This window comes from Chiloscyllium punctatum, chromosome 48 (genome assembly GCF_047496795.1).
Source record: "Chiloscyllium punctatum isolate Juve2018m chromosome 48, sChiPun1.3, whole genome shotgun sequence".
NCBI lineage: Eukaryota > Metazoa > Chordata > Chondrichthyes > Orectolobiformes > Hemiscylliidae > Chiloscyllium > Chiloscyllium punctatum.
This window is the reverse complement of record NC_092786.1, coordinates 51,372,772-51,396,255: the sequence shown is the minus strand read 5'-3', so window position 1 is coordinate 51,396,255 and position 23,484 is coordinate 51,372,772. Positions and strand designations below refer to the sequence as shown.

Sequence of the window (23,484 nt, the reverse complement as noted above, 5' to 3'; positions counted from 1 at the left end):
CACTCCCGGCACCTTCCCCTGCAACCGCAAGAAATGCAAAACTTGCGCCCACACCTCCCCCCTCACTTCCCTCCAAGGCCCCAAGGGATCCTTCCGTATCCGCCACAAATTCACCTGCACCTCCACACACACCATTTCTTGCATCCGCTGCACCCGATGTGGCCTCCTCTATATTGGGGAGACAGGCCGCCTATTTGCGGAATGTTTCAGAGAACAACTCTGGGACACCCAGACCAACCAACCCAACCACCCTGTGGCTCAACACTTCAACTCCCCCTCCCACTCCACCAAGGACATGCAGGTCCTTGGCCTCCTCCATCGCCAGACCATAGCAACACAACGGTTGGAGGAAGACCCCCTCATCTTCCGCCTAGGAACCCTCCAACCACAAGGGATGAACTCAGGTTTCTCCAGTTTCCTCATTTCCCCTCCCCCTGCCTTGTCTCAGTCAAATCCCTTGAACTCGGCACTGCCTTCCTAACCTGCAATCTTCTTCCTGACCTCTCTGCCCCCATCCCCACTCCGGCCTATCACCCTCACCTTGACCTCCTTCCACCTATTGCATTTCCAACGCCCCTCCCCCAAGTCCCTCCTCCCTACCTTTTTATCTTAGCTTGCTGGACACACTTTCCCCATTCCTGAAGAAGGGCTTATGCCCGAAACGTCGAATCTCCGCTCCTTTGATGCTGCCTGACCTGCTGTGCTTTTCCAGCAATACATTTTCAGCAGTAGTGGTGGAGGGTTGTTTTTCAGACTGGAGGCCTGTGACCAGTGGAGTGCCACAAAGATCGGTGCTGGGTCCACTACGTTTCATCATTTATATAAATGATTTGGATGTACGCACAAGCGGTATAGTTAGTAAGTTTGCAGATTACACCAAAATTGGAGGTTTCACAGACAGCGAAGAGGGTTACCTCAGATTACAACAGGATCTTGACCAGATGAGCCAATGGGCTGAGAAGTGGCAGATGGAGTTTAATTCAGATAAATGCGAGGTGCGGCATTTTGGGAAAGCAAATATTAGCAGGACTTGTACACTTAATGGTAAAATCCGAGGGAGTGTTGCTGAACAAAGAGACCTTGGAGTGCAGGTTCATAGCTCCTTGAAAGTGGAGTCGCAGGTAGATAGGATAGTGATGAAGGCATTTGGTATGCTTTCCTTTATTGGTCAGAGTATTGAGTACAGGAGTTGAGAGGTCGTGTTGTGGCTGTACAGGTCATGGGTTAGGTCACTGTTGGAATATTGTGTGCAATTTTGATCTCCTTCCTGTCGGAAAGATGTTGTGAAACTTGAAAGAGTTCAGAAAAGATTTACAAGGATGTTGCCAGTGTTGGAGGAATTGAGCTATATGGAGAGATTGAATAGGCTGGGGCTGTTTTCCCTGGAGCATCGGAGACTGAGGGGTGACCTTCTAGAGATTTACAAAATCAGAGTGGCACAGGTAGGATAAATAGGACAAAGTCTTTTCCCTGGGAATGGGCAAGTCCAGAACAAGAGGGCATAGGTTTAGGGAGAGAAGGAAAAGATATAAAAGAGACGTAAGGGGCAACTTTCTCATGCAGAGGGTGGTACATGTATGGAATGGGCTGCCAGAGGAAGTGGTTGAGGCTAGTACAATTGCAATATTTAAAAGGCATCTGGATGGATTGAAGAATAGGAAGGGTTTGAAGGGATATGGGCAAGGTGCTGGCAGGTGGGACTAGATTGGGTTGAGATATCTGTTTGGCATGGACGAGTTGGACCGCAAGATCTGTTTCCATGCTGCACATCTCTATGACTCTAAAAGACTGTGGTGCATTGCATAGAGTCAGAGAGATATACAGCACAAAAACAGACCCTTTGGTTCAACTCGTCCATGCTGACTGGCTGTCCCAACCCAATCTAGTCCGATTTGCCAGCACCTGGCCCATATCCCTCCAAACCCTTCCTATTCATATACCCCTCCAGATGCCTTTTAAATATTGCAATTGTACCAACTTCCACCACTTCCTCTTACACGTACCACCCTCTGCATGAAAAGGTTGCATCTTGTGATGCCTTGATGAACCAGTGCTAGAGGGAGTGGATGGGCATCTGTTTTTGTTTTGGGAGTTTTTTATTTGTGTTGCTCTAGTTGCACTCATCCAGGCAAGTGGAGAATATCCCATCAAACTCTTGACTTGTGCCTTTATAGATTGTGAACTGAATTTGGGGGTGCAGGAGATGAGGTATTTGCTCTGACGTTCTTGTGCTCCTGCAGCATTTTGTACATCTGGTCCTGTTAAGTTTCTGGTCGATGTTCACTGACATCTCCCTGTTCCCCGTCCTCTTCCTCATAATAGTCAAGGAATGCTAAAGGTAGATGGTTAGATTGTAAATTTCACTATGTGTTGTTGCTCAGGGAAGGGGGTGTGAGGAGAAGGAGCATGTGTTTTCTGAATTTTTAACACCAGCAATTAAGCTCTTTCCACTGTACTTACTAGGGTTCCTGCTTGGCCTGTTTCTCAGGATTGAGATTACTTTTTCTTCCCCTTTCTTTTTTATTTGATCTCTCAGGATTTGAACATGGCCCCAGCACAGGGAATCTTCTGGAATAAGCAGTGTTACTTGAACTTTTTGAAATTAAGTTTTATAATGTATTGTTGTAATTTGGGAGCTTCGATTCTAAAATAGAGGAATAGTGAATTTTAGTTTTCAATTCAGTAAGGACCTGACTTGATGTTTTGGAAAGTCAGTCATTCAGTTCAAAATTGCATTTGACAGAAGTCTTTGTGTTTTTCGCAAAATGATCAGCAAGCCACCTGAAGAGAGAATTACTGAAGTTTTATAACCACTGGTGAATGGGAAACGGTGTTATAAGCAGATCATGCAGTGAGAATAGGTCCATAATAGCAGAGCTGCTGTTATTAGCAGTCTCCAAGGAGTCAAGGCTGGCAGAAGTCCATAGAATCTTAGAATTCAGTGTGAAGAAAACTTTCAACAGAATGCTGTGGTAGTTTGAGAGGAAGACATCCAACAAGGCAAAGAATTATGGAATTCCTGCTCAGTAATAATGAACTGCATTAGCACTTTGTTTAAAGGGTCGTGGGAGAGACGTTAATTGATGAAAAAAATCCTCTTTGTCTTGCACCCGTCAGGACAATTTGCATGAAACAGTTTGAGAAAACCAGGACTTGCATAGATTTCATAATCAGACTGTTCAAATGTTTTATGACATACCTCTGAAGCAGTTGAGACTTGAACCTGAGATTTCTGGCTCAGAGGCAGGGATACTACCACCACGTCACAGCAGCCTTAAATCAACATTTATACTGTGAGAGGGAACTGCTGATTGCCAACCAATTAGACTGTGGGGAGAGATTGCATGGTAAAACCATCAATTTAATGTTTGCCAATTCACTGCCGGGGTTTGTTTATATTTTAACTCCAGCAGATTTACTCTTTTTGTTCAGGGCATTGCCCTGAAAATGAACTAGCTAATGACTGTTACCTATTCTGTTGAGTTGAAACAGGTGCAGCTTCTGTACATGGTCTTCCTGTCTGCAAAACAAAAACAAGACCCTGTATATTAATAGATGCAGCTTCTGGTACAAGCACATGTGTCACAGTGATCCTAACTGGCAATCCTAAATTGGCTGCTAGTGTAATTCATCAGAATTCACTTGCCAGCCAATCAGAACTCTTCTCCTGTACAGTAAAAATTTATTTTCCTTAATTAACCTGATGACTGCAAGGCAAAAGTTTTGGAAAAATTTACTTTTTTTTTCAGCAAACTCAATTTCTGTACTATTAAACAGCAATTGACAATAGCATCCAGTGAATGTGCAGAAATTTGCCAAAACTTTAGGAGCTGAATGAAAATCTCCAGTGTGGAGACAGTGGGACTCAGAGATTTGAGTAAGGATATTGATATAAAAGGGATAAATCTTTCTTTCTGATGTTGTAATGAGATCACTATTCATTCTTGGTTAGTGTAATATATTGTATTTTTATGCAATAAATTTTTATATTCTTTTGCTAACAATACATTGACAAACTCTCTTTGACTGACCTTCATGGTAAATGAAAAGGCCATATGTGTTATTTTTCTATCAAATCAGGTTTCATTCTGGGATCCAACTTGTCCATTATTGACTCCGGCTTGAATAATAACCCTAATACAATTGCAGAACTAAACCAGCTGTTGACCAATTCAAAGCTGTGTTTATGCCCTTCCGTTAGGGACAGCCAAGTCAATATTCATATTCAGCTGCTGAATAATGCACCCTCCTCTCTGCCCATAAGGATAATATGGTAATGAAGTTATCAATGGTAGCCTTCCAAAACTGCATGTTTAGGGACAGCGGATGGGATTATAGCTTCCAAAGTATGTAGTCATGTGTATATTGTGATCTGTTCTTTACTACTGTGTATTCCCAGCTACACTAATATATAAAAGGTTATCTTGTGAAACGTATGTTAGAACAAATCTGTTTATGCTCTATTTTGCTGCATTTGTCAGGATCTGTAGTTTCTTTGATGTACTGTTTTGAATAACTTTACACAAAGAATATCACAGCTAATATTTCATCCATGCCTTCCAACTTACAGGATGTTGAATGGCTCCAGAATTTGTACAGATTTACAGAAGAGAACATCCTTCCTGTGGCTGTAGATTGTGATGTTACTTGTAAGGAGTTGAGCAGCTGTCTCTTTCAATGCTTATGCAGAATTTGTCACAATCACAGTAATACTTGTTGCTATCGAAGAAAAGATGGACTTATTCTACCTTTAAGCTATAGGTACTGAAAAATCTGATTATATTCATTACTTGCATTGTTATCTCTGATGAAAGGTATTACTTTACATTTGATCTGTATTTTTAGTTACTAATTGTGTATTTGTGGCATTTTTTTTCCCCAGGTTTCAAATTTTTAGTATCTAAAACCTTTTACAATGTTACAGTTTCAGTCATGAGCTGCTAACATTAAAGACACTTGCTTTGAAATATGTTTTAAAGGTTTGAATTTTAGGATTAGATTAGATTACCTACAGTGTAGAAACAGGCCATTTGGCCAAACCAGTCTGCACCGACCCTCCGAACAGTAATCCACACAGACCCATTTCCCTCTGACTAATGCACCTAACACTATGGGCAATCTAGTGTGGCCAATTCACCTGACCTGCACATCTTTGGACTGTGGGAGGAAACCTGAGCACCTGGAGGAAACCCACGCAGAACTTTAACTGTAGATATTAGTCATTAGTCATTATTTTTCTTTGCCCTCTCTCTTGGCTGACTCTTTGGATGGAGTGTAACTCTTGAGCAAAATAATTACATCGTGGCAGAGAGACTTAAGTAGTTGCTTGACTCCAAAGCTTCATCTTTCTTAGCTATCTTGGGTGCAAATTTTCTGTTGGAGCATGGATTACATTTTGTGGTGAAGCAAAGCTGGACAGTTAATGCAAACCACAAATTTTTTAATTTGTATGAAATATGATGATGTAAATATCTGCTCCTGAATTATATTTAGAGCACTTTCTGTACATTTCTTGCAATTGAATGTAATGTTTCTCGGAATTATACCAACAAATACACTTAGAAACACAATTATTCTGCTTTGGAAGCAGTGTATTGCTTGCTACTATTGCAGTCATTCTCAAACTTTATATTAATTAGTAATGGCATGACCTATGGAATTCCCTTCTTAAACCTCCCTCCATCTCTCCTTTTAAGGTTTTCCAAGGTTTGATCAAGTTTTCAGTAACGTGCACCAATTCACTAGTGATGTTTGAAAATTAGTCCTATGAGTGACTTGGGATATTTAATTCCATTTTAAAAACCCTATTCTAAGTTATTTTCATAATGTCGGTGGATCTTCCAGGGTAAAGTAGAGGCAAAATCTGTGAAACCATTCAAGGGGCAGTGAAATTTGATAGTGAGATTAATATAGATTCATACATGAGAATGAATTAGATGTAATTATCTTTGTGTATATTCAAGACTTGCTGGTTAATTCAGTAGTTTTTGAAAGAAATTTGAGAATGTTGAAATCTGTCTAAATCTGATCAAAATGGCATTTGATTTTCCTCTCTTAGATGCTGAGAGAAATGCCTTGTATTTCCACAATGTTTTGGATTTCATTTGATCACTAACTATATGTCATTGATCAGGCATTGCCTATCACTGTCATGTTGATTAAAGTGTTCATTCACGAGTTCAATAGACTGTATCTGATTAATTTAAAGATGATTTAATTGCAGATTTATATCCCTTGAGGAACTACAGTCTCAGCAGAAGACCCCTTGCTGTAGTCAACTAACATGGAGCACCAGGCAGTTCAAGCAGTGGACAGTACATAAAGAGAGTTTACTGATGAATCATAAGGCACTTAGTCGGACAAACTTGCTGCTATGTGGTATCCTGACAGATAAGACCTCGATTACTCCAAGTGCTGAAGAGAGACAAGAACAACACAATGGAGGGATCCTGTACTTGCAGGACAAGAGTGGATTCATACCCTGTGAGGTAAACAGAAATTTCTAATCTTACAAACGTATAAGCTTTTGCTGCTGACTAGTTTTGATGCCTTAACTAGTTTATTTTGTTACATGGCATGATGATGGAAGGTGACAATATTATTTACTGACGAGTGGGGAATGGTTCAAATTAAAAGAATTTGTCCTTTAACAGATGGATGAAGTGAACATGGAAGACAGTTTCTTCAGAATCCACTTTGATATAAAACTATGTTATGTTTTCTTTGTAAGGAAAAAAATGCAATTTTGTTAAGTGGTGGAATCTGGTTACATAGTATTTGATTTGGATATGTCCTCAAATGAACACTCAAGCAGAAGATGGTAATTCCACAATTCCTTAAGGGACAGTTCTTAGGCTGAAACTACTGATACAACCAGAATTTTGCTCTGCAATTTGAATTACAAACTAACAGCAAATGTCTGTGCTGTTTTGCCAGCTACTATACATCTATAGTACTGCTGACATACCAGATGGACGGGATGCTCTTGTGACATAGTCCTCTGGGCTAAAAATGCTGGAATTCCTTCCCTTTCGACAGCACTTCGACTGCAATGGTTCAAGAAGGCAGCTGTACTGCCATCTACTTAAAGGTATTGCGGAAGGGCATTAAATGCTGGCCTAGCCAGAGACTCCCACATTGTGTAGAAGAGGTTGATTCAGAATTATCTATACGAGATAGACTGTGAAATGTAACAATAGTTTGAAAACTCTTGTTAGCTTATGATCAGCTGCCTGAAATTGCCATTCAATGAGCCAGGATTTTGAGTTTCTCGACTGTTTGCTAATTGTTAGATACATTCAAGAGGGAGCAGAACGTGGCCGTTGTTGCTAATGGGACCAAGGTGTATGGAGAGAAAGCAGGAGTGGGATAATGAAATTGCATGATTAGCCATGATCTTATGGAATAGTGGTGCAGGCTTGAAGGGTCAAGTAGCCGACTTCACCTATTTTCTATGCTTCTATGTTAGTTTGCTCAACAGCGAATGAAGTGTTCTTTATAGTAAGTCTGGTACATACTTAATGAATGTACCTATTTAGTAGTAGTGGAACACTCAAGCAGATCACTGCATGAGTTGATTATTGTAGTGAATTCCACTATCAAACAAACTCAGCAGTCTATTAATGCCTATGATATAAGGGAGGAAACTGAGTGATTATCTCAGTGAAAAGTAGCAAAAAATGAAGACCACTTAAATTAGGGATTTTAGTTTTTGTATGTGTTGTATTTATATGTTGATCAATCCCAGCTTAAAAATAAAACATTGGCAAACAAATTCCTGCTGGTTTCCTGGATCTAAATTCAGCATGAATGTTCAGTCTTACGCACTTTCATTGAAGTCCACTACCTACTTATCTGCAGAATCAGTAAATTCCTGTCTGAAAAATTAAAACCTCTCATTTCTATTTTAGATAGTGTGTGTGTGTGTGTGTGTGTGTGTGTGTGTGTGTGTGTGTGTGTGTGTGTCTCTTTTTCTTTCTCTCTTCCCCCCCTCTCTCTTCCCCCCCCTCTCTCTTCCCCCCCCTCTCTCTTCCCCCCCTCTCTCTTCCCCCCCTCTCTCTTCCCCCCCTCTCTCTTCCCCCCCTCTCTCTTCCCCCCCTCTCTCTTCCCCCCCTCTCTCTTCCCCCCCTCTCTCTTCCCCCCCTCTCTCTTCCCCCCCTCTCTCTTCCCCCCCTCTCTCTTCCCCCCCTCTCTCTTCCCCCCCTCTCTCTTCCCCCCCCTCTCTCTTCCCCCCCCTCTCTCTTCCCCCCCCTCTCTCTTCCCCCCCCCCTCTCTTCCCCCCCCCTCTCTCTTCCCCCCCCTCTCTCTTCCCCCCCCTCTCTCTTCCCCCCCCTCTCTCTTCCCCCCCCTCTGTCTTCCCCCCCCTCTCTCTTCCCCCCCCTCTCTCTTCCCCCCCCTCTCTCTTCCCCCCCCTCTCTCTTCCCCCCCCTCTCTCTTCCCCCCCCCCTCTCTCTTCCCCCCCCCTCTCTCTTCCCCCCCCCTCTCTCTTCCCCCCCCTCTCTCTTCCCCCCCCTCTCTCTTCCCCCCCCTCTCTCTTCCCCCCCTCTCTCTTCCCCCCCTCTCTCTTCCCCCCCTCTCTCTTCCCCCCCTCTCTCTTCCCCCCCTCTCTCTTCCCCCCCTCTCTCTTCCCCCCCTCTCTCTTCCCCCCCTCTCTCTTCCCCCCCTCTCTCTTCCCCCCCTCTCTCTTCCCCCCCTCTCTCTTCCCCCCCTCTCTCTTCCCCCCCTCTCTCTTCCCCCCCTCTCTCTTCCCCCCCTCTCTCTTCCCCCCCTCTCTCTTCCCCCCCTCTCTCTTCCCCCCCTCTCTCTTCCCCCCCTCTCTCTTCCCCCCCTCTCTCTTCCCCCCCTCTCTCTTCCCCCCCTCTCTCTTCCCCCCCTCTCTCTTCCCCCCCTCTCTCTTCCCCCCCTCTCTCTTCCCCCCCTCTCTCTTCCCCCCCTCTCTCTTCCCCCCCTCTCTCTTCCCCCCCTCTCTCTTCCCCCCCTCTCTCTTCCCCCCCTCTCTCTTCCCCCCCTCTCTCTTCCCCCCCTCTCTCTTCCCCCCCTCTCTCTTCCCCCCCTCTCTCTTCCCCCCCTCTCTCTTCCCCCCCTCTCTCTTCCCCCCCTCTCTCTTCCCCCCCTCTCTCTTCCCCCCCTCTCTCTTCCCCCCCTCTCTCTTCCCCCCCTCTCTCTTCCCCCCCTCTCTCTTCCCCCCCTCTCTCTTCCCCCCCTCTCTCTTCCCCCCCTCTCTCTTCCCCCCCTCTCTCTTCCCCCCCTCTCTCTTCCCCCCCTCTCTCTTCCCCCCCTCTCTCTTCCCCCCCTCTCTCTTCCCCCCCTCTCTCTTCCCCCCCTCTCTCTTCCCCCCCTCTCTCTTCCCCCCCTCTCTCTTCCCCCCCTCTCTCTTCCCCCCCTCTCTCTTCCCCCCCTCTCTCTTCCCCCCCTCTCTCTTCCCCCCCTCTCTCTTCCCCCCCTCTCTCTTCCCCCCCTCTCTCTTCCCCCCCTCTCTCTTCCCCCCCTCTCTCTTCCCCCCCTCTCTCTTCCCCCCCTCTCTCTTCCCCCCCTCTCTCTTCCCCCCCTCTCTCTTCCCCCCCTCTCTCTTCCCCCCCTCTCTCTTCCCCCCCTCTCTCTTCCCCCCCTCTCTCTTCCCCCCCTCTCTCTTCCCCCCCTCTCTCTTCCCCCCCTCTCTCTTCCCCCCCTCTCTCTTCCCCCCCTCTCTCTTCCCCCCCTCTCTCTTCCCCCCCTCTCTCTTCCCCCCCTCTCTCTTCCCCCCCTCTCTCTTCCCCCCCTCTCTCTTCCCCCCCTCTCTCTTCCCCCCCTCTCTCTTCCCCCCCTCTCTCTCCAAGCCAGTTTTCCTGCAACTATATTTGCAACTAATTTTGTGGGAATATTGCCTTTCTCACTGAGTGTACTCCAAAGTGAAATAATGTATGTGTAACATTTAGTCCAAAACTTTTGTGATAAATAAATCTGTTTGGAATTTACATAAATTTTTGTCTCTTCTTTTATGGTGAAATTCTTGACCAGGTTATCAAATTAGATGCTCGGTGGTTGGGGCAATTGGTACTGCTTCCAAGCTGGAGTTACATTCCATTGACTGCAGTTCGGAGACTTGGTGGGACTGAAGCTGGCTATCTTGAGATAATCGAAGCACCATTTCTTGTGTTTCCAAAACTGTTAGTTGGAAGCCTTTTGGCATCAAACACACTGAATGTTTTACTACCAGAGTCAGCAATTCATCTCCTGGACAAAGGGTAGGATATATAATTTTCAACATGTAATTTTAATAGTCAAGCAATATGCAAGCTCTTTTTCCCTTAATTTCGGCAATAGTGGCTTCTTGCATGTGTCTCTGGGTATTATACCATGTGGTTGTTCTTAATTTTTCTTTTGTCTGCAAAGACTTGTTTTAAGTTAATGCAGTCAGAACAACTAATAATTAGCACTACTTGGTATTTCTGTACAAGAGTGAAGTGAATATGTGCACCTAGTGTGATGGGCAAGTGTGATTTTTTTTTTGAAATCTTTACATTGGTGTTGAAAAGATCCACACGTTTTCTTTTCTCCCAAAATAGGTGGAAAACTTTTTCAAAACACAAGTTAGAAACCCAATTTCCGAATAAAACCTGACATGAAGCTGAGGTCTGGGATCAGTCAGAACTCCAGTGTGTTGCTGGGCAAGCACAGCGTTTGAGGACCAGGAGAGTCGATTGTTTATACCTGAAACGTCGATTCTCCTGCTTCTCGGATGTTGCCTGACCTGCTGTGCTTGCCCAGCAACACACACTTTCCTCTGATTTCCAGCATTTGCAGTCCTTACTTTTTTTTCCCTGTTGATCTATAGAACTGCAATAATATTCTGGTTTACTAGGCATTGGACTTCAAATTAACTGCTTACCTTGTTGGATGAAGATCTGAGTCTATTAAAAATGAAAAATCTTGTTGCTTAAATGGGATGAACTTTACATTTTAATCAAAAAGGCAATTGCATTTAAGTGATTGTACCACAGTGGTTCTTGTGTAGATTATTCTGAGAAGCTTAAAGAATGAAATAATGATTCTGCAACTGCATTGAAAATGCGCTAGTAGGTTTATCAAATTGATATCTAAATTCTGATTTTGCTCAATATGAAGCCTTGGATTCAGTCCATGTTATCTGCCACCATTTTGAAGAAATGCCACCTGTGGATGGAAAGGAGATATTTTGCCAATTCCACAAACTCCAGTTCCTCACCTCTAATTCTGTTCTCTCTCCTCAACCACTATTTTGAGCTGAACTAGACTTTTGAGAACTTAAGTGTGTTCATATGAGTTCACTGACTTTCTGATATGTCTACATCACTGACTCATTCTCCAATCCCAACTCATCGTCACCATATTCTCCTCTTCAGAGATTTCCCATTTCTCCCAATTAAACATTTCCTTTCTTTGCCACAGCAACAGGCCATCTACTGAAGTCAGCAGTTCTGATCTTTGTCATCGCCAGATTTAATTCAGAATGCTCTCCAACCCGATGTTTTTATTTTATCCTTCACAAAGCTGAAACTCAAATGCTTCTAAACATTGCTCCATTATTCTAACTGGCACTGAGTTCAACTCATGCATTGCTCCCACTCTAGCACTGATCCATGGTTCGCAATTGACAGTCCTTCAATGTTTACAATTCTTGTGTTACAATGCTATTTAAACTTGCATTCCATTTTAAGGGATGTGTTGAAGCGTATCTCTGATTTAGCTTTTAATTAGTCCTCTTAATATCTCGTTCTTTTGGTTTGGACAATTTTGACTCATTGCATTCCCAATAAAGGCACAACAAACAGGTTGTTTTGCAGCTTTCAATTAATCTGATATAGATATTCTGCTTGAGGGTCAGTTCACCCAGATCTTGTATGTTTTACAATCTGTTTTCCGATTTGGGAGATCATCCTGGTACCACTCCCAGATCCATAGGCATTCACTAAAGTAAGAAGAACAAGAGAGTGGCGCATATATAATTATAGCTGGTGACAGGGAACAAAGGGGGTTTGCTTCCAGCTGCATTTGTACATACACAAGTTTCCATCCCACTCTATGAAATATCTCACCTTTCATTGGTAGCGATAAGCTTCATTGGAACCTTTGGATAATGAGGAATAGTATGTGCAATAATAATTATTCCCATAAACTAAAATAGTAGCTCTTGAGTTTTAACTTCTGTTCATCATTGTCTGAAGAAACATGAGGTGAATTATAGGCTAGATGGACAAAAGCAATGATAATTAATATTATGAGCTTCTTATCTTGTTCAAAGTTTGTGAGAAGATGTGTAGCTTGGGTGCTCGTTGTTGTGGTTCTGTTCGCCGAGCTGGGAATTTGTGTTGCAGATGTTTCGTCCCCTGTCTAGGTGACATCCTCAGTGCTTGGGAGCCTCCTGTGAAGCGCTTCTGTGATGTTTCCTCCAGCATTTATAGTGATTTGAATCTGCCGCTTCCGGTTGTCCGTTTCAGCTGTCCACTACAGTGGCCGGTATATTGGGTCCAGGTCGATGTGTTTGTTGATTGAATCTGTGGATGAGTGCCATGCCTCTAGGAATTCCCTGGCTGTTCTCTGTTTGGCTTGTCCTATACTAGTAGTGTTGTCCCAGTCAAATTCCTGTTGCTTGTCATCTGCGTGTGTGGCTACTAAGGATAGCTGGTCGTTTCGTTTCGTGGCTAGTTGGTGTTCATGGATGCGGATCGTTAGCTGTCTTCCTGTTTGTCCTATGTAGTGTTTTGTGCAGTCCTTGCATGGGATTTTGTACACTACATTGGTTTTGCTCATGCTGGGTATCAGGTCTCTATTTCTGAAATAGAGAACACACACCGGATCATCAACACCACACTCACGGGAATCTGATTCACTAGAGAGGACGAAAAGGACAACCAACTCCCATTCCTAGACGTGATGGTACAGAGAACACTTAACGGAGAATTCACCACAAAGGTATGCAGGAAAGTCACACACAGACCAAGTCCTGAACTACGAAAGCAACTACACCAACACACACAAAAGAAGTTGCATCAAGACACTATTCAAAAGGGCCACAACACACTGCAGCACACCAGAACTGCGAAAAGAGGAAGAACACCTATCTATACAATGTATTCACCAAAAACAGATACCCCCACAATTTCATCAACAGATGCCTCAGGGAAAGACAACGGAATGAGGACATACCACCACCCAAAGGACTAGCCACATTACCATACATCAAGAACATTTCTGACTGACAGCCAGACTACTACAACCACTAGGACTCATAACACCACGCAAACCAACAGCCACTCTCAGACAACAACTCACCAGAACGAAGGACCCGATACCCAGCATGAGCAAAACCAACGTAGTGTACAAAATCCCATGCAAGGACTGCACAAAACACTACATAGGACAAACAGGAAGTACAGCTAATGATCTGCATCCATGAACACCAACTAGCTACGAAACGACACGACCAGCTATCCTTAGTAGCCACATACGCAGATGACAAGCAACATGAATTCAACTGGGACAACACTACTAGTATAGGACAAGCCAAACAGAGAACAGCCAGGGAATTCCTAGAGGCATGGCACTCATCCACAGATTCAATCAACAAACACATCGACCTGGACCCAATATACCGGACAGCTGGAACGGACAACCGGAAGCGGCAGATTCAAATCACTATGAATGCCGGAGGAAACATCACAGAAGCGCTTCACAGGAGGCTCCCAAGCACTGAGGATGTCACCTAGACAGGGGACGAAACGTCTACAACACAAATTCCCAGCTCGGCGAACAGAACCACAACAACTTCTTACTTTGTTTTAAAGGATTTAACGAATACTATTTTGACTCCAGCTGTGCTTTGAGTACTGGGGAAAATTTTGTCTTGAGACTTGTAGTGAATAAATTATATGTATAACATGCTGCAGTGTGAAATGATCAATATCTTCACACGTGGAACTATGTGACAGATGGTTGACCTTGTCGCTTCTTACCATCTCTTGGGAAGATATTGATTGTCTCTTGAAGGATTGGAATCCTTTGTTATAGATGATATGTGACAGTAATTCTATTCTGATTTTTGTCAAGGTTTTATTGCCCTAAAGTGAAGATGAACATAGCTGGAGAACTTGGCTGTCTGTGTTCGCTTATACATATCCGAGGGAAAACATTTTTCTTCTTCTTCCTTAATTCCTTTGAAACTGAAGATTCTCTTCCAGTTTTAGTTCAGGTGTGTTTTCAAACAAAAATGACCTACGTTTAAATAGAAATTTTACTGGCCTTAAACCTGTAATAAGCTTTATGTATCGTAAAATCCAATTCTTCAGTTGATAGGTCACAACTTTATCAATTTGTGGGGTGATTTGCTTTGACTGTCGGTTTTCAAAGTAGCAAGTTTTTGAAGGAATGTCAGGGCCCTTCAAGCTTTATCAGATTTCTATTAATTTGTTATCAAATTTCTGTAGTTGACTTCTGAATGTGTTACTAAATAAGTTCTGCATTGGCAATAATTACCTCTTAAGTAGCTGATGCTCACTATGTTAGTAGGCTGAGTTGAATATTTGCTGTAAACAAATATTTGGAAGCCACTGCTCTAATCTCTTATTCCCTATTAAAATGAATAGAGCCTGTCTGTTGGCAGCAACAGTGGCCTTTGTTTAGGCATTTGTCTCTACTGTGAAACATCTGTTATAATCCACTACATTGGTGTAAGTCACAGGACAACACATGGTTGTAAGCATTACAGCATGTGGGTTTAGTTCTTCATTCGGTAACTGTTATGAGTTGCCTGAAGGCCATACTGTCTGTGGAGCAAGGCACATTATTAACTGTGCAAGTAGGACGGGTAAAAATTAGTGTTTCTCTAAATTGTCACATTAAGGAGTTATTTGCTTTACTGAAATTGTTAATGAAGGCATTAATCCATTTTGGCTAAAATAGCTAAGACATTTCAAAAACTGACCTAGGACTTTTATACAACTTTCTATTTTATTTCAGGTATCACTTGGGCAGATTTCATCCCAAATACATTAACTTAACAAAATATTCAGCACCTTTTACTAAATTATCTTTGGCTTCACTACGCACTTAAATTTTTCTGAGAATCATTGTCTAAATTGTGTCTAACAACTTGTTAACTTTGAACCTCTGAATAAACTACTGTAAATGATTGTGCACTTTCTATTTGAACTCATCTGTTTGCAATAGTTCTGTAATGTCTTCAACGTAACTGAGTAATTGCTGACTCTATTTTGTATATCTTTGTTCTTCTGTTGACTTTAATTTGATTTTCCTGTTTATTCAACATGATGCCAGTGATTGCTGAGTAAAATAGCATTCAGGCAGCCTCACTTTGTGACAATATTTGTCTCACAGCACCACCTGCTGGAATTAATGTACCTCCTAACGTTACAACTGAGGACTCAAATAATCCTTTAAAATAAACTAAATATATTGAGATGCACGGAGAAAAAATAGAATGCAACATGTTCTGTTTTTTATGCACGCAAGCATTCACCCAACTTTACTCTGTCTTTTTCTAAAAAGGTAACTCTTGTATGTCAATTTTCCTAATCAGTTGCTCAGTGCAATACTCTGCTCTTCAGAATTATTGTAAAGCTGTCTGTGTTTAAAATGAAAAATCTTGGATATTTTCAGTCTGAATATCTCATTGTGTTCTCATTTTAGGTTCCTGCCAAACTAATGTGGCATCACTGCTTAGAAGTTTCAAAGCAATATGTCATAACGAAGGTCTTCATTTCCAGTCTGCAGGGCACCAATTATAAGGTGTTTGTAGTGTCATCGTCTTCTGACTTCTACCAATATGATGTGGGGTCAGTGAAAGAACAAACACTGGCAGAATTTATGAATATTTCACATATGAAGCAGACTTTTAAAAGTGAGCTAACATCACTTGCTTGTAAGGAAGAATCTTTTCAGAATAGGTCTTCTGTGGACTGGTCAACACAACACACCGTAGAAGAAATGTTTAAGAGCAGAGAGTCCAAAATATGTTCTTATCGTGTGAGTACTTGGTGTTTTGCATTGGTTATGAATGTAGGCTTGGATATGCACGGGGTTGTAAGATCAACTTTTGTATTCTTTTGACGTGATGATTGCTTCACAAAGTCAATTGACTAGAGGAAATGTTTTTGAATGCAAATTTCATACTGGGTGTTTGACTATGTAATTGCAGGCTATAAGACTGAGTCTGTTGGGTTGTTGTGCCTTATTTTGAATGGTTGAGTTACATTGATTTTTAACCTTACACTGTAGCTCTGCAGTGCCATTCAGCATTCTCAATGTGGGGAGTGAATAGAAGCTGATGGAAGGTGTCTTGGTTTTTTAAAATAACACTTTTTCTCTCCTGCATTTATCTGCTGAAGCAGTTGTGTTTACTATCTTCAAAGACCTCCCACAAGTAGTTACCGATTATTCCATGAGACTTGGCAGTGGGTGTTTGAGGCTATTCAGCCATACAAGATAGCATACCCGAGTCCAATGCTACCTTATTCAGATATCCCTATGCAAGAATTTTCCAGCAATTGGTGCTAGGCAGCTGTTCAAAATTAAAGTTGTGGCAGTTTTTCTCTCTGTATGTTATATGGGCTCAAATGCCGAAAATTTAACTACTTGACACAGCAGGAAAACCCTGTTAAATATTATTTAATTAAGAGTGCAAACATATAGAACATAGAACATAGAACATAGAACAATACAGCACAGAACAGGCCCTTCGGCCCACGATGTTGTGCCGAACTTCTAACCTAGATTAAGCACCCATCCATGTACCTATCCAAATGCAGCTTAAAGGTCGCCAATGATGTATACAGATGAGGGAGATGATCCGTCTCTTGAAGTGAGATGTTCTCTTTGACAACTGTTTTGACTAAGTTTTGGTCTTTCGACACCAAAGTAGGTGACTTTCTTTTATTCATGCAATGTGGGTATCACTGGCTGTACCAGGTACTACTGTCCATCTGCCTGAGGTTTGACTAGTCTATTCATTTTTCTCTTCTTTTTCATTGTTTTAGGGTATGATAAGTAAGGTATTAAACGTTGCAGCAGGCCTTTATGAGCTTGACGGTAAATTTGGTCTTTGTGTGGCTTATCAACAGCTAGTAAATTATGGACGTGGTTTGCGGCCTGGAGCACAAGTGGAGGTATGAATATTTGATGTTTCAAATGTATTTTCTTTCCAGTTAATATTTGTATCTTCCCTGTGCACTTTATAATGACCGTATTCTCTTTCATCTGGAAAGGTAAATTGGATAGATGACCTGCACTGTAGTGGTAGTTTCATTGTATCTGCTGGTTATCCAAGATCTGTACAGTTAGGGTAAAGGATGGCTGTCATCTGTATCTGACAGTGCTGAACTAAAATCTCCTAGTTTACAGGTACACCTTTTTATATATAAAAGTGACACTGTATAAAGGCGCATTATGAATTTCATACTTGTGTATTTGGTTGCTGAAAGGTTAGCCATATGGGTTGCATGGTGGCTCAGTGGTTAGCACTTCAGCCTCACAGCACCAGGGACCCAGGTTTGATTCCAGCCGCGGGCAACTGTCTGGAATTTTCACATTCTTTCTGTGTCTGTGAGAGTTTCTGCCAGGTGCTCCTGTTTCCTCCCACAGTCCAAAGATGTGTAGGTTAGGTGAATTGGTCATAGTAAATTGCCCATAGTGTTCAGGGATGTGTAGGTTAGTTGCATTATTCAAGGTTAAATATAGGGTAATAGGGTAGGAGGATGGGTCAGGGTGTGTTACTCTTCATAAGGTCAGTGGGTCAACCTTTTTTGGTTGAAGGGCCTGTTTCCACACTAAGTATTTTATAATTTCTATATACTGAAGCTGGGCCATATTTTATAACTCTCTATAGTTTTGAGCATTTGGTAGTTCAGTAATATTTATCACTTATTCAGTGATACAAAGCTCTACATTGATTTAAACAAAACAAAGAAGTGCAAGTGCAAGAAATTAGAAATAACAACCTAAATTCTGGAGAAACTCAGCAGATCTGCCAGCAGTTATGAAGAAGTGTTCCTCGACCCAAAACATTGACTCTATATTGTTTATCTGGTTTATGTACTATAGAAGAACAATTTTTCACGAAGTTGCTTTTCAAGAACTAATCGCTAATAAGCAGGTAATCATTTCCTTACCATGCTTCGTTAACATTTCTCCATAGATGTTCTTGATGTTGATTTAACCCAATCTTACCAGTTTTGTTTTCTACCAAAGACTGCAAAATGCGCCATTTTGCGGCCCAATGTGGAGTTTCCAGAGCAAAGCATTTAATGACAGGCAAGACTCAAAAGTTAGGAGCTGCTTAGCTAGCTCAGAATAGCTAGCATACATCTCCCATTTTAATAGCGTGATATTGGAAAATTTCAATAAATATTATCAGTGAAGCAGATGACTGTTCCATTCTTGACTCTATGATCTCTTACGGTAAAGCTTAATAGTACATGTTTAATATTTTAATACACTCAGATTGGGCAAAATCTTGTGCTGTCCCAAGATCAGGAAACAAGGTCGGCAGGGGAATGTAATTGTGTAAGAGGCCAAATATCTGTCTCTCCATTCTTGAACTTTCAAGACAGGTTAAGCTTTCCAACTGCAGCATTGCATGGATGATTATTAAAAGGTCAGTTTGCTAAAATTAATTTCATCTTCCCAATCAAGTTCTCCACAAGTCAATTACATTTGCCCTCTTATTTCCAACTGCACAGAAATGATGTACAAAAGGCAAGGTACTGTCCTTGTTGGTTTAGAGAGTGAGAAGCTTCTGCTTTGCCCTTGAGCCTTTATCTCTGCTTGCCAATATTGACATTGGTGGCGATAGCCTAAGATACATTGAGGTTGGAGGATGACGTACAGTGGGATGTTCGGAATGTAATGCACAAAGAGGCTGGGCAAAGGTGGAACTCTGCCTGAGGAAAGGACGCATGCTGACTTGGAAAAATGGAAGGGCTAATGTGTTTAGCCTCTGGGTGTCTTTTAAACATCCTGCCAGGACCTTCAATCCCTCACTAACAACAATTTCCTGCATCTCCTATCAACAGATTGTGAGCATAGACACAGCCAGACATGAGCTGAGAACTGCACAGTTATGGTAGAAAAGCTAACCAATCCTGAATGCACTCAGATTGCCTGCCACCAAATGTAGACTCCATATGGAAAATTCCATTCTTTTTCTTTCTTACTAGATTTTGCCACAACATATGAACTTAAAAGGTAGGAATTGGAGTAGTCCACAAGGAGCCTACCATTCAATAAGGTCATGGCTGATTTGATTTTTAAACACAAATCAAAATTCCTCCCTATTCCTAATAACCTTTCGCATGTCTTGCTTAGCCAGCACCTATTTGCCACTACCTTAAAAATATTTTGAGGCCTTCTGTTCCAGGGAGAGTATCAAAGACTTACAATCATCTGAGAGAGAACATTTTGCCTCACCTTTGTCTTAAATGGGCAATATCGTATTTTAAAACGGTGATCCTTGAGTTTCAGATTTTCCTGCAAGAAAATTTTCACCCTGTTAAGCCCTCTCAGGATCTTGTACGTTTAGGACCAGTTGCCTCTTAACCTTATGAATTCCAGTGGATACAAACATAGCCTATCCAACCTACCCTCATAAGACAACCTGCCCCAGTCACACAAACCTTCTGAATTGCTGCCTATACATTTGAGTTGTTTTTTTTAAATAAGGAGCCAAATAAAGTACACATTACTTCAGTGCCCTGTATAACTGAAAGTATAACCTCCCTACTTGGGTATTCAATTTCCCTCTCAGTAAAGGTTAACATTCTATTAGGTTTCTGAATTATTTGCCATACCTTCAAATGGGCCTTTTAAAAGTCATATTAACATGGAGATCCTTCTCCATTTTGGAGCTCTGCAATCTTTCATTATTTTATTCTTCTGCCAAAATGGACAATTTTCACATTTTCTCACATTGTACTTAATGTGCCAAATCAATGCCACTCACTTGACCTTTAAGTTCACACACACTGGTTGTGGGCATTTGCCTTGACCTGTGTCTTGTAGATCGTGGGCATTTTTGCAGAGAAGGTGAGTTATTCACTACAAGATTACTAGCTTCTGACATGCTCTTGTATCACCGTACTTGTATAACTAGTCCAGTTCTGTTTCTGATCAATGGTAATCAACATTGAGGGATTCAGTGATGATGCTACCATTGACTGTCAAGGGACAATGGTTAGGTTCTCTCATGTTGGAGATGTTCGTTGCCCAAGCACTTGTGTGGCATGAATATTACTCGCCACTTGACTGTTTATGTTCCTTTGCAGCCTCAACTTACTTTCCTACCTATCTTTGTGTCATCAGCAAATTTAGCAATCATACTTTTGGTCCCTTCATCAGACATTTACATAAATTGCAAAGAGTCAAGGCACTGTCTCTGATCCCTGTGGCAATTACTCATTTCACCTTACCAACCTGAAAAAAGCTTCTTTATGCCTTCTCAGTTTTCTTTTGGCTGGCCCATCATCTATTCATGCCAATACATTAGGCCCTGTAGCATGAGCCCTTTGATTTCTTTGACATGGCACCTTTATCAAATGCCTTGTGGAAATCTAAGTACAGTGCAGGACATCCACTGACGCCCCTTTATCCACAACACAATGTTTCAAATTCTGGTGTGGAACTTGAATGTACAGCCTTTGATGCAGAGGGGAGTGTGCTATCAACTGAGCCAACAATGAAGCAGTGTGTTACTTCTTTTAAATAACTTAAATGAATTGATTAAATTTGATTTCTCTTTCACAAAACCATGCTGGATTTGTGTGTTTATCTTGAACTTATCTAAGTGCTCTGCTGTAGCTTCCTTAGGAACAGCTTTGAATATCTTCCCTATGACAATTACGCTAACTGGCTTGTAATTTTCTGCTTTCTGTCTCCCCATCCTTTTTGTGTAAAAGAATTACATTATTTATTTTCCAATCTATTGAGACCTTCCCCATATCTAGTGAGTTTGGAAAATTTTAAAACCAATGCCACAACTATCTCAAAGGCCATTTCTTTAAGACTTTAGAATGAAGTCCATCAGGACCAGTCAGCTTACACTTCAAGAATTTGCTCCCCATTTTCCTGACTCTAATTTTCCTGAGTTCCTCCTTCCCTTCCATTTCCTGATTTACAGTTCTTTCTGAGATGTTACTTGGAACCTCTACAGCAAATACCAATGCAGAATACCTGTTTGATTAATCTGCAATCTTACTTTCCATTATTAATTCCCCAGAATCTCTTTATACTGTACAGGCAGTGTTAATCATCTTCAACTATCCATAGAAACTTTTCACTGGTTTCATACTTCTCGGTAGCTTCCTCTTGTACTCTTTTTTTTAAACTTATAAAGAACAGCAAAGAATGAAAAATATTAATATTTTGTCCAAACTTCATCTTACCTTTTTTAACGTTTGATGTTACTTTTAGCTTTTTGTTTACTTTGTGGATGGTGTTGATGGCTTTTCTTTAGATATATATCAATATTTTGCATTATGGAATATCTCCTTGGATATCTGCCACTGTAACTGTTGATCCATCCCTTACACTAATTTGCACATTCACTTTAGCCACCTCTGCTTTCGTGCACTCGTAATTGTCCTTATTTAAATTTTAAAAAATACTGCTCACTCTTTTTTTCTCAAGCTGAAAGTAAAGTAAATCATCTTACGATCACTGCTACCTAGGGCACCTTCACTGTGAGGTCATTAATTAATCCTCGATTCTTACACAATACCAAATCAAGTAATTGGTTGACTTCGTAATGTGTTGTTCTACAAAATTATTCTTGAAACATTCTGTGAGCTGCTCATCTGGGTGACCTTTGTCCATTTAATTTATACACTGCATATGCTGATTGAAACCCTCCCGATTATTGTTGCAGCTTTTAGATGAACTCACATTATTTCTTCCTTTTTGGACTCCACCCTACCATGTGATTTTTAAGGACTTGTACATCACTCCTTCAAGTGACTTCTTGCATTTATCATTTCTCATCTCTAACCAAACCACTTCGACATCGAGTATTTTTGAACTTGAGTCATCCCTCTCTCTATTGTGATAAAACCACTGTTAATTAACACATCTGTCCTGCACTCATTATCCCTGTAGCTTGGTTCTGGTCCTAGCTGTTGATTTACTTGTAGATTTCTACACTTTGCCTGTTGTCACAGTTTCAGTTCCCATATTGATATCTTCAGCTATTGCCTTGTACTCTTTGACTACATCTTTCTATACTTTATTCTCTTTCACCCAATTATTTAGTTTAATTTCTGCTGAGTTTCCCAAGTATGCAGCTTGCAAGAGCACCAGTCTGAGCATGGTTCACTTTACCTCATATTGGTCAAAGTGTTCATGAATTAGAACTCACTTCTCCCACACCAGTCTTTGAAGCACACATTTGTCCCTTGATTCTGATTTGTCCAATGCGAATTTGCATATGGCTCAGTGATAATCTAGACTATTTTTAATCTGTGTAATTTGATGCCGAGCTCCTCAAACCAATTATGCCAAATCTCTCTCTCCTTTCATTTTACCTTTTGTGGTCCATTGTAGCTATCAATAACAATGACTGACTGGATCCCTCCCCTTGATGATAAGTTCCTCTCCAGCCCTGAAGAGATGTCCTGACCCCTACACTGGGAAAGAAACAGAACATTCTAGATACTCTCTCTTATTTGCAGAGAACACTCACTGCCCCTCATTATACTGTCAGGAGTTGCCATAACATTCTGGGTTCTGCCATAACATTCCCCTACTAGAATGGCTTCAATAACACGCTGCCATTAGTTGGCTCCATAAGAAATAGGAACAGAAGGAGGCTATTCGGCGTTCAAACCGGCTTCATTATTAAAGAGATCATGACTGATCCAGCACTCTCCATCCAACACTTCACTCTCCTACCTTTTCACCTTTACTCTTGACTCTTCTACTTATCAAGAATCTATCTATATTAGCAGTACATAAGAACTCTGCTGCTACAGTTATCTGTGGTAGGGAGATCTGAAGATGTGCAATCTACTTCTGAGAGAAGAAATTAATTCACATTATAGTCTTAAATTTGTCACCCCTTTCCTCTGAGACTCTGCCCTCTGGCCCTGGATTCTCCCATGAAGGGAAACATTGTCTCTACAATTACCCTGCCAAGCCCCTTAAGAATCCTGCATTTCAATGAGATCAGCTCTTATTCTTCTAAATGCCAGTGAGTATGGTCCCATTTGTTTAGCTTTTTCTCTCAAGATGATCCCTCCATTCCAGTGAACCTTCTGTGAGCTATCTCCAATGAAGTGATATGCTTTCTTAAATAAGAGGACTAAAATTGCTCTCATTACTCCAATGTACATATGTTCAGCTGTCCTTGTATGGTTGTAGTAAGACTTCTTTGCTCTTGTACTCCAACCCACTTGAAATAAGGGCCAACATTCCATTCACTTACCTGATTACCTCCTACAGCTGCGTGCTAGCTTTGAGTTCTGTGCA

At 41.6% G+C, this 23,484-nt stretch overlaps 1 protein-coding gene across 1 annotated transcript in view; it reads left to right on the top strand.

Annotated features, from left to right (window-relative positions):
* Positions 1-23,484, top strand: part of ctc1 (CTS telomere maintenance complex component 1) — an 80,813-nt gene that overhangs the window by 1,585 nt on the left and 55,744 nt on the right. The window contains exons 2-7 of the mRNA XM_072565206.1: positions 4,571-4,761; positions 6,224-6,488; positions 9,997-10,223; positions 14,065-14,206; positions 15,664-15,999; positions 17,010-17,138. Of these exons, the coding sequence (XP_072421307.1) occupies positions 4,571-4,761; positions 6,224-6,488; positions 9,997-10,223; positions 14,065-14,206; positions 15,664-15,999; positions 17,010-17,138 (1,290 nt within the window). The remainder of the gene's footprint in view (positions 1-4,570; positions 4,762-6,223; positions 6,489-9,996; positions 10,224-14,064; positions 14,207-15,663; positions 16,000-17,009; positions 17,139-23,484) is intronic.